The 16028-nt window shown below is 41.0% G+C and overlaps 1 protein-coding gene across 3 annotated transcripts in view; it reads left to right on the plus strand.

Annotated features, from left to right (window-relative positions):
* Positions 1 to 15410, plus strand: part of USP13 (ubiquitin specific peptidase 13) — a 118463-nt gene extending 103053 nt beyond the window's left edge. Inside the window, exons 20-22 of one of the 3 annotated variants that reach the window (XR_014262746.1) lie at positions 1952 to 2378; positions 8761 to 8845; positions 10157 to 10306. Coding sequence is in view for 2 of the 3 variants with exons in the window: in XM_082458954.1 (XP_082315080.1) it covers positions 8761 to 8845; positions 10460 to 10553 (179 nt within the window). In the remaining variant the exon portion in view is untranslated. Of the gene's footprint in view, positions 1 to 1951; positions 2379 to 8760; positions 8846 to 10156; positions 10307 to 10459 lie in introns of those variants that run through there. The other 2 variants (XM_082458954.1, XM_082458955.1) reach the window with 2 other exon arrangements.
* Positions 15411 to 16028: the final 618 nt, after the last annotated feature.

A 16028-nucleotide genomic window follows, 5' to 3' on the forward strand; every position in this document is an offset into this window, starting at 1 on the left:
CTAAATAAAATCTTGTTATATCTGTTGCAAATTTGTCAGCAAGGAAAGTAACTTGATGTGAAGAAACTTTTAAGGAAAGAAAATGCAAATGAGATAAGAGCTTTAGGTGAACTTTAAAAAATAATTATCTTTTAGGAATGTCTATCTAAAATTAATCTCTCCAGATATTTGACAACTTGAAAGTTAGAATTGTGCTAAAATGAGTTAAGTGATGGAAGGTTTATGGAAAGTGGACCCCAAGAAAAGAGTTTTGTTCATGGTCAGGATTGACTAAGTTTAAAATAAGTTTGAGTAAATAAATTTTAAAAGTAAGCTGTTGCAAAACTTGAATGTGGCTTTTCTCTTTGTTAAGAAGACAAGGTTTCTTAAGATTTTGAACTGCCTTTGCTAACAGATTTTAAGTTTCTCTGCGTTTTAAGTGATCTGTTCTATATTTGCCTTTGAAATCTTTTATTGTTACTTAGGTTAAGTGAATAACTATTGTTTCACAGTGACATGTGATCCTATCTGACTGTTTTAAACCCTTTTGACATTTTTTTGACAAAACTTCCCAAATCACATTATGAAGCTCCTTTGACCTCTAGCTAACTTTGGGATGCTTCAAAGGGCCCCTGAAACATCCCAAAGAGAGATATTAACTAATTAGGTTCACTTGGTAAGTTGAATTACATGGCAAGTGTTGCCAAATAAGTAATAAATCTTCTTGGGTTATATTGTATGGCAAATGATACAGGTATTCTAGAGATTATATGGAGCTCCTAAAATTTGGTATGTCCTGGTAAAATGTTATCAGTCATAATTCTAGTTATTATCTGAAAGTGTTCCATGTCACAGCAGTAACCAAGTTACTTTGTCAATTGCATTGTAATCAGATTTAAACGTGCCTCCTTAAGTCTTTGGTCATTATAGACAGTTATGGTTTCACTCTGACACCTTTGCAAAAATGCTTCCTCTTCAAGAAGATTTATAGAAAGGAGCTTTGGATAAATACAAGTTTCTGACTTTCAGACCATAGTGGTGAACTGGGTAAGAAATTGAAGAATTCTAATGGGAAACCTGATGGCTTCATAAAGCTGTTAACAAGAAGGATTTAGTTACATAAGACTGAGTAAACTGGTGAATATGGTTATAATTTTTATGGTTTCTATCTGAAAAATGGTTTAAATCTGTGTTTTCCAGGTATAAGGAAAACCTTCCCCTTAAACTAATTATGACTTACAGTACTTTGGTAAATTATACCTTTGTAAGCCAACTGTGTGTGCTTTGTGTCGCCCTGCTACACTCTGTCTTTGTCAATGTTACTAGCTGCATTACTTATATCCTGTCTGTTTTATAAGATTGTTGTCTCTTAAAGTACCCAGTGCATAACCAGGCCTCCAACAAAACTTCTATGGCTAAACGTCTTGAGGAAATAGATCACATTTAGAACATAAAATAATTGTAATAGTGTGATTCTAGGTATGGGAAGAAGCAACAAGGGAAAATGTCTCCTGGATCATAATTAGATAGAGGATCCAGAGAATCTTTAATTATCAGTAGGGCCTAACCTGAAAACCAGCACCTGGAGTGGCATATCAAGAATTTTCGCCTGATCTGGGATGAGCCTCCCAGTGCCGTGAGACAAATTTGATCATGAAGTGTCCCCCAATATTGGTCAAAATCCTGACCAAGAGGAGAGGATCTGAGAAATGGAATATTTCCTGCCACATCAGTCGTTAGTGATTGCACCTCCAATGTGAGCCGTGAGCCCTGAGGAAACTCAGGGTATGAAAATACAGGAAACAGGCCCCAGATAGCCGAGGTGCATATCAAGGGAGTGATTTCAGTGAGCTCAGACTCTTGCATTTTCCCATACATAGAAAAGCGTGGAATTCCTTAACTTGAGATGCTGCCTCCTGGGATTGAAGCCCTCAGAATTCCCACTGAGTAGATCATAACTCTCAACTTTTAGGTTGTGAATATTTTTTTAAGACTACAGGAGTAAAGGAGACACTTTCCAGAGAGGAACGAAAGGAACAACGTTTGGAACACTGGCACCGATGGCGAACACTCCCAGGAAGATACGTCTGACTTCGTCACCCGTTTTTCCACAAGACTGTGGAATGGACATTGACACTGGGGAATTGTAACAGGGACGAGCCAATCTGACCACACGTTGGATCTGTTTCTTTTACCTTAACCTTTGCTTTCCGCTGCTTTTATTCACTAAAAGGATACTGTCTGTATACATAATGGCCTGCCTCGGGGAACCCTGCCCCTCTGGCTGAATGTTAAACCAAAGTGCCTTTGTTAGGCAAACATCCTGACCCTGTCCATCTGTGGATGGCTGCAAGAAAGAAGAAAGGAACACATCCCCTCCCCGAGGCTGGCCATTCCAGGTGATATTTGCAAAACTTATGGCCTTTTTACTTTACTTCCTCATCTCCTCCCCCTCTCTGTGCTATAAAAGAAACTGTCATCCAAACCCTGATAAGATGGTTATTTTGAGACTTTAGTCTGCCATCATCTCTGTCTGCCGGCTTTCTGAATAAAGTCGTATTCTTTGCCTCAGCACCGTGTCTCGGACTTACTGGCCTGTCATGCAGTGAGCAGAGCGAGCTTGGACTCGGTGACACAGTGACAAAAGACTTAAAATGGCATGGTTAAGCATATTATAATGCAGTTGATAAGAACCTTGGTTATTTCTAGGACATACAACATTTTAAGATAATAACCAGAATTATGACTGGTAACATTATACCAGGATATACCAGATTTTTAGGAATTCCATATAATTTTTGGAATATCTATATTAATGACATTTACCCATATAATATAACCTAAGAAGGTTTATCACCACTTATTTGACAATGTTTCCCATGTAATTTAACATACCAAATAAGTCTAGTAAGTTTAATACCTCTCTTTGGGTTGTTTCAAGGGCCCTTGGAAGCATCCCAAAGTTAGCTAGAGGTCAAAAGGATTTCATTTAGAATTTGACTTGGGAAATTTAGTCAAAGATAGCAAATGGTTTTAAAACACTTGGTCAAATAGGATCATAGGTCACTGTGAAACAATTATCTATTCATTGAATCAAAGTGACAATAAAAGATTTTAAAGGCAAATACAGAAAGTTACAACAGATTACTTAATAGATAAAGAAACTTTACAATCTGTTACCAAAAGCAGATCAGTGTCCCAAGAAGACTTTGGAGGGGGCATCTGCAGTGGCTGTTGGCTTGATCCTTGTAGAACTGAAATGGGAGGCAACATCCACACAGGTGGACCTCGTTTTATTGTGCTTCGCTTTGTTGTGCTTCAGAGACGTTGTGTTTTTTACAAAGTGAAGGCTTATGGCAATGATGTATCAAGCAAGACTGTTGGCGCCATGTTTCCAGCAGCATTTGTTCACTTAGTATCTCTGTGTCACATTTTGGTAATTCTCGCAATATTTCAGACCCTCCACCAGCAAAAAGATTACAACTTGCTGAAGGCTCAGATGACGGTTAGCATTTTTTAGCCTTAAAATGTTTTTAAATTAAGATATGTACATTACTTTTTTAGACATAATGCTATTGCATACCTAATAGGCTACAGTATAGTGTAAACATAGCTTTTATTTATCTGCACTGGGAAACCAAAAAAATTCATGGGACTTGCTTTATTTCGATATTTGCTTCATTGTGGGGGTCTGGAACCGAACTCACAATCTCTCTGAGGTATGTCTATATATATTCCACTGGAGAGAATTTTTCGATATCTTTCCCAGACAAAAATCTACAGCTTAACAAGTAACTTCACTAAGTTTGGAAGCTTTCTTTAATCAGTAGTAAGTAGTGAGATGAGCTAAGTTCATTCCCCTACACCAGGGACCAGCACATTTTTTTTCTGAAGGTCCAGATAGTAAATGTTTCAGGCTTCATGGGCCATACACTTGTCATCTCATATTTTTGTTCCTCTTCTTTCCCCCTTTCTTCTTGGCAGCACAAAAACAGGCTGTGAGCTGGATTTGGCCTGTGGGGCATCGTATGCCAGTCCCTACCCTAGACCATCCTTGGGTGGCCTTTCCTCCACATGATACAAAAGGGCATTCTGCCTACCCGTTCTACTTTTCAAGTTTGCATATAATTTTTCTGACAGTGCTTTCTCAAAGAATAAAATCAAGTTCAATCCATTATTATGTTGGGTGGAGGTGGTAAAATTTTGATGTTAAAAAATTCTTCGTATTAGAAAGGTTGTGAACGTGTTCCTAAGTTCAGAAAAGGACGGGTTTTGTTGGGAGAGGGAAGTGGGGATGCGAGTTTCAGACAGTTTAATTCTGGCTTGTTAGAGGGACTCTGTTGGCCAAAGTGGTTTAGGCAGTTTTGTCCAGTTCTTCCGGGTACTTTGAAAGCTTCCCTGTTGAAAGTCTGTTAGCGCAAGTTCTTTTGCCCGACGCACAGTGAGACCACACAAACCGAAACGTCGGAGTTTGGAGCAGAGGAAAGTTTATCGCAGGGCCATGCAAGGGAACGGGTGGCTCACGCTCAAAAAAAAAAACCCCGAGCTCCCCCCACAGGTTTCGGCAAAGCATTTTTAAAAGACAGGTGAGGGAAGTGTGTCGCAGGTTATGGGATCAGCCCGTGCACAGTTCTCTGACTGGCTGATGGTGAGGCAACAGGGTGATGTCACAGGGGTTAACATTATCAGTCCTCGGGCTCCAGGAGGCCTGGGGACCATGTGCTTGTGATCATCAAGTAGTGAACATCTTCCATTTGGTGGGGACTTTCACATCTGTAAAATAACTCGGGAAATGTGCATCAAATACTGTTGTCTAGGTACAGAGAGGAGCTGAAGCTGAGGATATGGGGAGGGGTCTGTCCCGGAAAGGCCCCATAGGGTCCTGCTCGGTTACAAGTCAGCACTTTTGAACTGATTTACCTTGCTTAAAAATGCCTTTTCTATCTAAATAAAAAGGGGTCTCTGTACTTTTTGAGAGTGTGGTGATGCTATTTTTGGGGGGAGACCTCTGGGAACTAGGAGAAGAATCAGCAGTGGCTTCCCTGTCTGGTTTATTCACCTTGACTTTCTCTTTGGAAACAAAGATAAATTGAGATTTCTTACCTGTTGAACTTTTGCAGACTTATTGAGATTCTCTTTTGCTGTTGGTTCCTAGCAGGAGGCCTTGAATAATGCATGGAGCGGTCGCTTCTATTGATAAACACAGTTAATTTTAATTATAGGACTAAGATTTATGCTAATCTTTTTTCTTTATTTTTATGATTTTGAGTATACACGTGAATTAATTGCTTTTAACTAAAGAGGGGAAAATGCCTTTGGGGGCTTAATGACATGTTTGGGTGTGTTGGAGTGTATGGATTTGTTCTTTTCTCTATGTCTGTCTATTTTGTTAAATGTTGGCTTGTTGGTATCTGAGCAATGTTTCACTGAAATGACCCTGGCTTATGGTGAGAAGTGCTCATTAAATACTCTGTTCAGTTATTTAAGGCATTGTTTTGGGGGACAGTTTCTCGTGAGGGAAAAGCCTTGGTTGGAGAATCACATACTCTCTTCATTCCATGAAAATTCTAAGAGGGCATCCACCTTGTGGGAGACCAGCCCCGTATCTCTCAAATTGAAGATTTGGAATTTGATATAAAATTATTCCTAAAGAGCTTTAAAAACCAACCAGGGTCTAGGAACATGAAAAAGTCTCAGCCTACACTCTCTCTTGTTTACTAGGGTGGGGATGGGTTCTTAGTGATGGGGAACACTGGGGAGGGCCGACGAGGGTAGGGTCCCTGGATTACTAAGTGCCAGGCAAAATGATTATCATTCACAACTGTTTTTGCCTGGTTTCTGTTTCAAACCTGTGATTTTTTTTTTTTTTTGGTGAGTGTGTGTGTGTGTGTGGGGTTGTCAGCTGATGTGATAGCTAGCGACAAAAACTTAGTTAATGATGGGAAAGGCAATCCCCTCTGATTCATTTCTTTTTAAAATAATTATTTCACTAATTTATACCCCAATTTATACTTTGGTAGGGGGTTTATAAAAATGTATACAATATGAAAATATAGAAAAACAAGTGAGGACATGGGGTGAAGGGAGCCATGCCTACTGCATGCTAAGCACTGTTCTCTGTGTCTGGAATATTCCAGTAAACAAAACAGACAAATGAAATTAAATATATATATATATATATATATTTGGTGAGTTTATAAAACTAAAAAAAAATACAGAACACCAAAAAAATCCCAAACAAACTTCTCGTCCTTATGGAGCTATATTCTAGCCTGGGATAAAAGGAAATAGACAGTAAGTAAATACACAAATAAGTATGTGATATGATATTAGTTTGAGCTCCATGGACAACAGTAAAACAAGGTTGGGGTGAGGGTGGGGTGTAAGGAGGGAGGAGTTGCTATTTATAAGGAACACTTCTCTGAGATGACATTTGATCTCAGCCCTCGATGAAGTGAGGAGTGGATCATATGGCATCTGAAAGAAGAGTTTCAGATAGAGGGACCATAGGTGTGGGGCTTGAAGCCCTCTCTGTCAGTGAGACGAGTAGCCGGTGTGTTTGAGGAGAACCCAGGAGGCCGGAGGAGCTGGAGTGCAGTGAGGGGGAGAGTGGAAGGAGGTGGGGGGACCTCATAGGTCATTGTAAGAATGAGAGTTGCAGCCATACTGAGAGTGGTCGGTAGGGGTAAGGGAGGAAGCAGGGAGCCCCGTTAGGAGGGGAGGCTATTGTAATAATTCAGACAAGAGATGATGGTAACTTGGATTGGGGCTTACTAGTGGAGGTGGTAGGAAGTCGTTGGATTCTGCATATATTTTGAAGGAAATGCTGGATATATTTTTGAAGGATTTGCTGATGGATTGGATGTGTGTAAGCAGTGGGAGAGAGGAGTCAAGATTTTGTCCTGAGTTACCGGGAGAATTGAGACGGATAAAGCTGAGGGGAGGATGCTCAACAAACCAGGAATGAAAGGGAACTTCCTCAACCTGATAAATGGTACCTACCAAAAAACCACAGCTCACATCATGCTTCATGGTGAAGACTGAATGCTTTTCCCCTAAGAGCAGGAACAAGACAAGGATGTCCACTCTTGCCACTTCCATTTAACATTGTGAAAGAGGTTCTAGCCATGGCAGTTAAGCAAGAAAAAGAAATAAAAGGCATCCAGATAAGCAAGGAAGAAGTAAAACTATTTCTGTTTGTAGATGACATGGTCTTATATAGAAAATCGTAAGGAATCTACCTTAAAAACTATTAGAACTAATAAATCGGTTCAGAAAGGTTGCAGGAAACAAGACCAATATACAAAATTCAATTGTAGTTCTATACATTAGCAGTGAACATTCTGGAAATGAAATTAAGAACATAATTCCATTTAATGCCATGAGACTGGATGAGATCAACCAGAGAGGGAAGGGGTGGGGGGGGGGGAGGCAGAGAGAGAGAGGATGAGAATGTACATGGTGTGTGTGTGTGTGTGTGTGTGTGTGTGTGTGTGTGTGAGAGAGAGAGAGAGAGAGAGAGAGAGAGAGAGAGAAGACAGAGGGAAGAAAGGCTTGAGGTCAGAGCCCCAGGTCACCAATGTTTAAAAGTCAGGAGAAGAGGAGAAGCCAGTGAGGCACCTGGAAAACAAAAAGAGAGTCATGTCCTAGGGGCAGATGTTTGGGGAAGGAGGAGAGGTGGTCCATAGTATGTGATGCGCTGAAGGCTAAGATGAGGACTGGGGATTCACAGCTGAATATGTGGATGAGCATTGGTGAACAGCAAGAGAGAGAAAGAATGAGAGAGGGAGGAGCAAGGAAAGGGGTCTGTCCAGAACCAGGACACTTGTAAAATACAACAAAACTTGAGTACCAAGAACAATGAATCTGCAAGCCCATTTCCCTTAATTAGATTCAACAGACAAGAATATTCCTCTCAAATTATTATAGGAGTCTGTAAACGCTAACTCAGTTTCTGTACCTGTCTCGTCGTAGTCTGTAGCAGTTTGCGGCGTTGCACTGGTGCCAGTCTGTGGAAGCCACTTTGCAGGTGTTGTGCAGGCCTAGGATTGGCTGGGGGCGGGGGTGGGTGGGGGAATGAGCTGAAATTCATTCACCGTGGATTTGGTACAGCATATGCTGTGCAAGATGACAGGAGATACTTGTTAGAGAATAAACATCCATCTTAAGCTCCAAGAGGCTATATATCTCCTTGTTCAGAAGGCGTGAAGCCTGACTTTTGGTCCCATAGAGGTTATAATCATGAGCCAGTCAGAAATCACAAGATGCATATTCTGAGCATTATCCCTTTCTATAAATGATAACACCTATCTGCTGTCTTCCTCCTAATCCTGACATTTGTGTGGTATTTTAGTCTGAATTGCTCATTTAAGCCTCATACAACCTTGTGAAGTGGGTGGATTTTTCATTTCTGTGAAGAAATGGGCTCCGAGAGATGAAACAACTTCTCCACCCTCATGCCGCTTGGAAGTGATGGAGCCGGGACTACCCTTTTAGACCCATGAGCTTGCCACCAGACTGGGCTGTGGGACTTTTAATCCCCTTTCAGATAGGAGCTTAAGGTCAGCTGTAAAGTTCATGTCCTGCTTTGTAATGAATTTGCAGGTTGAAGTTGCTGTTACTTTGGGTAGGTGGGTGTGTTCTCAACGTAGTAAGTGAATAGACTGTCTTTCATTCTAAACAGTTGCTGGATTACACTCTTGTTGGCTTTAAATTCTGGTCAGAAGTGCTATTGATTTCTAGAAATGCTGCCTTGTAACTGAGTTGTTTCCTCTTTCATAGTGTATGAATTATTTGCGTTCATCAGTCACATGGGAACATCTACAATGAGTGGACATTATGTTTGTCACATCAAAAAGGAAGGAAGGTGAGTCTTTTTGAGAAGGTAAAATAATATCTACGTTTTATTGAGGATCTACTATGTGCCAGGCACTCCACTAGGTATTTCATATGTTATCTCATTTGGTTCTCATAATCGTCTTGTAGGGATAGACTCTTAAAGCCATTTTACACATCAGGGCACTAAGGCTCAGGCAGGCTAAATAGCTTGACCTTTGCAGCTGTGTCAGAGTTGGTATTCAGAGTCACTCTTCACTGTCATAGCAAGTGGACCTCCCAAAGTAAAGACGCATCCCGCAGCAGAATGTGTGTCCATATCTGGAACCTCCCCAGGGTTGCCAGGTTTAGCCAACAAAATGAAACAAAACAAGAAAACCAGGATGCCCTATTATGTTTGAATTTCAGATAATGAATAACTTTTTAGTATAAATATGTCTCAACTGTTGCATGGGACATACTTGCATTAAAAAAGTATTTGTTGCTTATGTGATATTCAAACTTGACTGGGTATCCTGTGTTTTATCTGGAAACTCCAACACCCAGTGTTTGCCCCATTGTAGCCTTGGCTTCTTAAGAATTGTTAGGTGTGTGGTGAGCTAGGAATGAGACAGTTGTGGGGTGTAAGGCCGCTGCTCTCTTCAGAACCTTCTTCCGGGGCTGGATCTCCACGGGCCCCACTGGTTTCCCTTCCTTGAGTTCCCACTGAGTGGCCTGGCCTGTGGGTCGGCACCCCTGCTTGAGGCAGTGCTTGGGCCGCATGGACACTGGAGAAACACGTAACCTTGCCCTCTCCTGGTAGTACGTTGACCTCGTACTGCAGGAGTGACCGGTCCCCAGTCAGGAATCCACTGTGTTCCTTTTTGGTGTGTCTTTTAGTCTTGTCTTCTCAACTTGATTAATAAAATAGTCAAGCACAGGAACTTGATTTATAGTGAATCCCTTTTATTACCAAGCATGATAGCTCTTTTAAAAATACTTTTCTTAAGAAAAATAGCTTAATTATAACTTAAAAAGCCATGAAATTCATTATAAAGAATTTGTAAAATATAAAAACATACAGAGAATGTGTTGTTTGGAAGCCTAGAGAGAACCATTGTCTGTATTTTGATACATTTTTCTTTGTTTCATTGTTTTCACTGGGAAGAGGGTATGGGTATGTCTGTATTTACAACTTTTCTAAAAGCTCAAAGTTTGTACACAGTACGTATAATTTTGTAACCTGCTTTTTCCCACTTCATATTATATTGTGATTATTTTCTTACTTTACCAGATATTCTTCAAAGACATTTTAATAGTTGTATAATAGTTCACTGCATGTCTGTTTACTTCTGATTTTTAGCTAGTTTTATACCTAAGGCTGAAAAAAACACATACTTCTTTGACTCAAGTTCTGAGGCCATCTATGGATTTCTACAAGTGGAAATGTTTGGAGGCTCCTTAGGAACTACTTTTTGATTGAACTTGAGAATAAAAAAGCAGTTGTAATTTTCCACCAGCATTCTGTTGCTTTTTATACAACAGACTTGAGTTTGGTTTATCTCAAACCATCTTGATTTTTTTAAGTATGGTGCAATAACTTTCTCCTGCAAAGTTTCCTGGAACTGACTTAAATCCATCAAATCCTTCTGTGTTTTGTTTTCAGATGGGTGATCTACAATGACCACAAAGTTTGTGCCTCAGAAAGGCCCCCTAAAGACCTGGGCTACATGTACTTTTACCGCAGGATACCAAGCTAAACCTCAGACGTACAAATTGGCAAGAAGAAGCCATACACCTTTTTAATTTGCCAAAAAAAACAAAAAAACACAACAACAACAACAAACGTAAGAAGTTGGGACAGCCAGACATGAGGGAATACATGGGGTATTTATAGTTTATTTAAAGAACATCATTTGATGCCTTCTGAAGTAGAACTGGGAGGAAATTTCTATTAGTGATGATACACTACTGTAGATAGTTTTTCTTTTTATAAATGTTTAAGAAGAGGATGGTTAAAAAAATAAAGTATTCCTGTTGCTGGTGGGGATCTGCCACTGGCACATCAAAAGCAGGAAGTGCCGCCAGCCCTCTATTTTGCTTTGGGGGTCAGTGATAGTGGCCTCCAGAGGAACCAAGTAATGGGGCCAGTTGTGTCGCCTACCCACCATAAACAAAAAGCCCGCTTTCGTTTCATATCGAAAATCAGTAACTGGGCTGGGCTTTATTTGTGACATAAGTTTTTTCATGACACACAATGATTTCTGACCTCTCCATGTAGAGTAGATTAGAACATCTACAATGAAAGATATTTTTAATTTAATCATATCAAAATTCATAATACGAGTGTGTGAATGTGTGTGAGAATGCGACTGAGAGTGTGAGACCTTTATAGTCAACTAGAAAATCTGTGATGGGTTGGTTTTTAAAGGTTAAAATAGTTGGTAGTAAGCATAGCTGGAAAAAGCAAGTCAATATTTTAAAGAAGCTCTAACTCAGGAACAGTTCAAAAAATTAGTTCCCCGCTTAGATTTTCAGGCGTAAAAAGGGCTGTTGTCCCTTTCAGTGCTGTGCAGAATTCAGTTGGGTTTGTGATATCTGGTCGTATGAATGCAGATGCCCCCAGCAGCACAGTGTTGTTCTTTGCCAAAGGTAGATGAATTCTGTTTCTCAGCAACCCTTTCTCCAAGGCATAGTCGTGTGTACTGTTAATTAAAATAGCTGGTCTCTTCTTACCATGACACATGACAACTCCCTGAAATCATGTTAAGTGCCCCAAATTTGTCTGTAATTTTCTCATCCCCCAGCTCTTTGCTTGCCTTCATTTCTATGTGTTCTGGGGCCAGAGTCTCACCTCTGCCCTTTGTTGGCTAATCACCTCCTGACTTACCTTCACTGCTTATCTGCTGTGACCAACAGTGTGATCTTCAGCAGTTTAAGGGTTTCAGATGCAAAGAAACTTTATATGACACCATGAAAGACCATCGTTTCCGTTGCAGTGTTTCAGCATTTTAGTTGCAACCTGGGATTAGATCAGAGTTTCAGATGTGATGAAAAAGTGGAACGATAGTGCTCTGTAATTTTCCTACTGCCCTGTACCAAATGCTAGGGTCTCTGGAATTTCTATTTCAGATTATTCAGTCAAATAAAAAAGGACTTATTGCTGTCTGCTTAATATGCATTTGATTGGTAGAAAGGATCTTCCTGGAGACTGTAGGAAAATAAAGTAGAACCAACTGGGTGAAATACAGCACAGAATTCCACAATTCTGTGAAGTCCAGAAGTTGGATTATGACATGTGAGTTATGAACAATCAGGGTTCTGGTTATGATTGGGGCCCTTCTCACAGGAGACGTGAGCAAGGGATGCAGAGCCCGAGGCCTGTGGCCCGGGGACCTGGGTGCAGCCCGTAGCTGGGCAAGTCCCTCATCTTTCCTTAGGTGCACAGTGGTGTGATGACCCCTGCCCTCTCTTTCCAACTGTGCTTTGAGGATCTGGTGAGATCTGATGCGCTGACCCTTTGAAGAGCAGCGGGTGGTGTGCCCAGTGGGTGGGCCCTAGTAGAGCACGCTTCCTCTCTTCTCTCACGATTTCTTCAGTTCGGGAACAAATGAGATTGGCAGAAGGAGGGAGCTCATGGGGCAGTAACTCTCTACTAAACTCTGCCCACTGGTGTCACCTTTTCACATTGTCTGGGCACCCCAAAGCAGCCCCACTCGGTGACACGAGTCCCTGATTCCTGCAGAAACCCCCATGCTAAGCAGCCTTACGGAGTCCCGTTTCCTTAGGGCTGAGTACCATAGAATAGTGACTCCAAACACACATCAAAAGTGGCTTCTTGTCACCGCTATTACAAAGTGAAGGCCTTTTCTGGGGGTGGGAGGGGGATTGGGGCTTTGGATTGAAATGTGGACAAAGATGGCATGTGTATGTTGAGCAAATTAAAAAATTTTATAATAAAATTTTGCAAAGTGAATGGTGTAAAGTCAGTATATAAGATTACAGGCTACACGTTACTTAATTCATTAAGCAGAAAAAGAAATTTAGCCCTTTTGATACCTAAACCTATCGTAAGAAGGTGGAATATGGCCGCCTTTTTTTCCGCCTCACAAGACAAAGGGCTATTTCTACAAGGCAAAGTTTTGTATATGTGCTATTCTTTATTTCAGATTGAGAGTTGGGAAAACTGGAGCAAATATTGGTTTTCTTTCATGCTTATAAATGTATTTGTATGTATATCTTAATATATTCAAGGCAGGCTTCCCTGGAATCAAAGTGTGGAATATACTGCTTAATTTTACACATGTATGTAGAGGAGATTATTTATGACTGAAAACTGGAATAATGTGTGTATTTTGTCAACTGATCATCAGCCTGTTAGGAGTCTTCTGTGTGAGGTGTGGTGGTGTAATTGTGAAAATTCTCACAGCGTGGGTGTATGTGTGAAAGAGAGCACTTTCTTCCTGTAAATATCTTTTGATATCCATTTGTGCAAAGTCCTGATGAATGTGTCTTTGGAAAATAGAGCGTATCAAAGTTTTTGTTTTGTCAATTGATCTAAATGCCCACATAACAAATCAGAAATCCAGTTTGGTTCAGATTGGGATTTTTTTTTTCAAGGAGAGAAAAAGTATGGAGGAAGGACTATTAAAGAAGAGTCATGTTTTAATGCCATTTTATGTCAACATTGCTTTAATGTTCTGAACTGACTTGCTGTTTTCTCCCACCTACAAGAGAATGTGCTTGCCATTCCCCCGTGTTCACCGTGGGCTGTAGGGCGTAGCTTGAGCCTGCTACTCCCGACATTGTTTTTTCCCTTGACCTGAATTGGATGGAGCCTTACCTGCAATTCATAGTGAGAGCACCTGGGTTTGTAGCCCGACTCCACTTCTAAGTGTGATGGGGCCGAGTCGCTTTACCTCTCTAGGCCTTTTTCCTTGAAATGAGTGGGTTAGACCAGATAAGCTCAGAAGTCCCTTTCTGCCCTAACTTTGGATTCTATTTTCATTTTCCTGCAGTTACTACCTTGGTCAGACATGTGAGACGCGAGGGATCACATAGAGGTTAGATGTTACGGTTCTGTTTTGTTACAGCTCTCGCACCCCACTTTAGAACCTGCCTCGTTTTTAGTGTTTGCCACCCCAACTTCTAGTCCCAATTTCTTGGGTAATTACTTTCTTTGGTGATTATCCCATTTTTTTTCTCCCACTCCTGAAACTCTCCACTTCCCAGTCGGTAAGGTACTTTGTTACCATCTTCCTCAAAAATGAAAAATCTATTTAAAACACCTCCTGCCCTGACAAGCCTCAGAACTACCTTCCGCTAACTCTGTAACCGTTCTGGAGTATTATCTTACTCTAACGGAGTTATAGCTATGATCCTCAAATAAGTTTTTCTACCACAGAAAGGATGTCTTTTCATCTGGAAGGCATCACGGTTGCTAAATGACATCATCCGTGCGGGCCATCAATGGGGAGATGGCCAGTGTTGGGAGCAGGATAGGGGGATAGGATTAGATAAAATGGGATTCTATCCTTCACCTAAGGTCAAAAATCCTAGGCTACAGAACAAGATTCTGTACCCTTAAGTTGATGTATAACATCGCCCACATAATGCCATGGAGATTCCCTACTCAGTAAATCATCCTGAAAGAGTTTGTGTTATAATTCTCTAGATCTGTGCTGTTCAGTACAGTTGTCCATGGCCACATGTGGCTAATGACCTCCGGAAATGTGGCTTGTGCACACTGAGGTTGTGCTGTACACAGGAAATGCACGCCAGATTTGGAAGGCTTGGTACCAATAAAAGGGAATGTAAAATATTGCATCAATATTTTATATTGATTATATGCTAAAATGACCATATTTCAGATACATCAAGTAAGATGATATTAAAGTTTCACTTATTCCTTTTAATCCTTTTTTAATGTGGCTACCAAACAAACTGAAATTAGACATGAGTTGCACTTCTGTTGGACAGTGCTCTCCAGACCAGGTGATGTGAGGAGGCAGCGAGGTCCGTAGGTATGGAAAGGGGGTTCTGCGAAGCATCCAGACGGACAGAAGCGGCACAAACATTTTTTTTGGAGTCGGGAGCAATGTGAGGCACAGAATGCCTTCCAGAAAGCAGATTTTTCTGCATAAGAACCAATATATCTAAGACCCCAATTAAAAACCAAAAGCAAACGAGCCCAAACCCTGTTCCTTCAGCTTTGTCTAGAAGCTGCCAACTCTGCATTTATTTTTCAAGCATCTTCCAGGTGCCAAGGATGTTAGCCCCATGAGGGTGTTGGGCAGATTTGTTTCACTTTGGGCAACATTCTCTTGTGGTTTCCCCTCCCCCGGTATTGTTTTGTCTGTTCAGAGCTGGGTGTGTTGAAATACCGTGCAAATCTGGCCGCTCCTCCTGGCCTCAGCTGAGGCTGATCCTGTGGCCCGCGCCTGTCTGCTTGGCAGGTCTTGATGTTGGCGCCTGAAAGAGTTTGTGTTTATTTTGCACTAATCACAGTTGTAGTTTAAAATATCGCAAATGTTTTGGGAGACTATTTGCCTGTGATGGAAAGAGAGATGGATGATTTATTGCTTCAATTGTTTTAAAATTAAAAGCTATTCTCACAATCTGAGGTCCCTTTATGGCTCTTTTTTTTTTTTTTTTTTCCTTTTGCAAAATGCCACGTAAACCGATTCTGCCTTTTGCAGGTTCTTATCCATCAGTGGAACAGGTAAGTTGAGACAGTGACTAATTTTATTTCTTTTCAGGGTTTCTTTGTGTGGCCCCGAGGCTGCCAGGTCCCATCAGTAGTGGAATATCGTCGATGGCATGATGTTAGCTCTGTGAAGCAGGGAGGGGCAGGGCAGGTGGGAATATGCTGTCTTTCTCTACTGGGTGCCAAGTTGCATATTGGAATCAATTGTGAGACCTTTCTGTGGTTCCCTGGCTCTCAGTTTGCTGGTGGCTTCCTTAATGCAGGTATAAGCAGAGTCAACACTAGTTGCATAAAGGGATTTCAGCATTTTTATGACATTGTGTTTCTAGGCTATATGAGTTTCCTGTTGCTGCTGTAAACAAATTACTACAAACTGAGTGGCTTAAAACAATACATTTATTAGGTCAGAGGTCTGGAAATGGGTCTCACAGGGCTAAAAGCAAGGTGTTGGCAGGGAAGCTGTAGGAGAAAATCCATTCCTTACTTCTTCCAGTTTCGGGAAGCCGTTTGCATTCCTTGGCTCATGACC

Source organism: Balaenoptera physalus (genome assembly GCF_965194825.1).
Source record: "Balaenoptera physalus genome assembly, chromosome: 4".
Classification (NCBI taxonomy): Eukaryota; Metazoa; Chordata; class Mammalia; order Artiodactyla; family Balaenopteridae; genus Balaenoptera; species Balaenoptera physalus.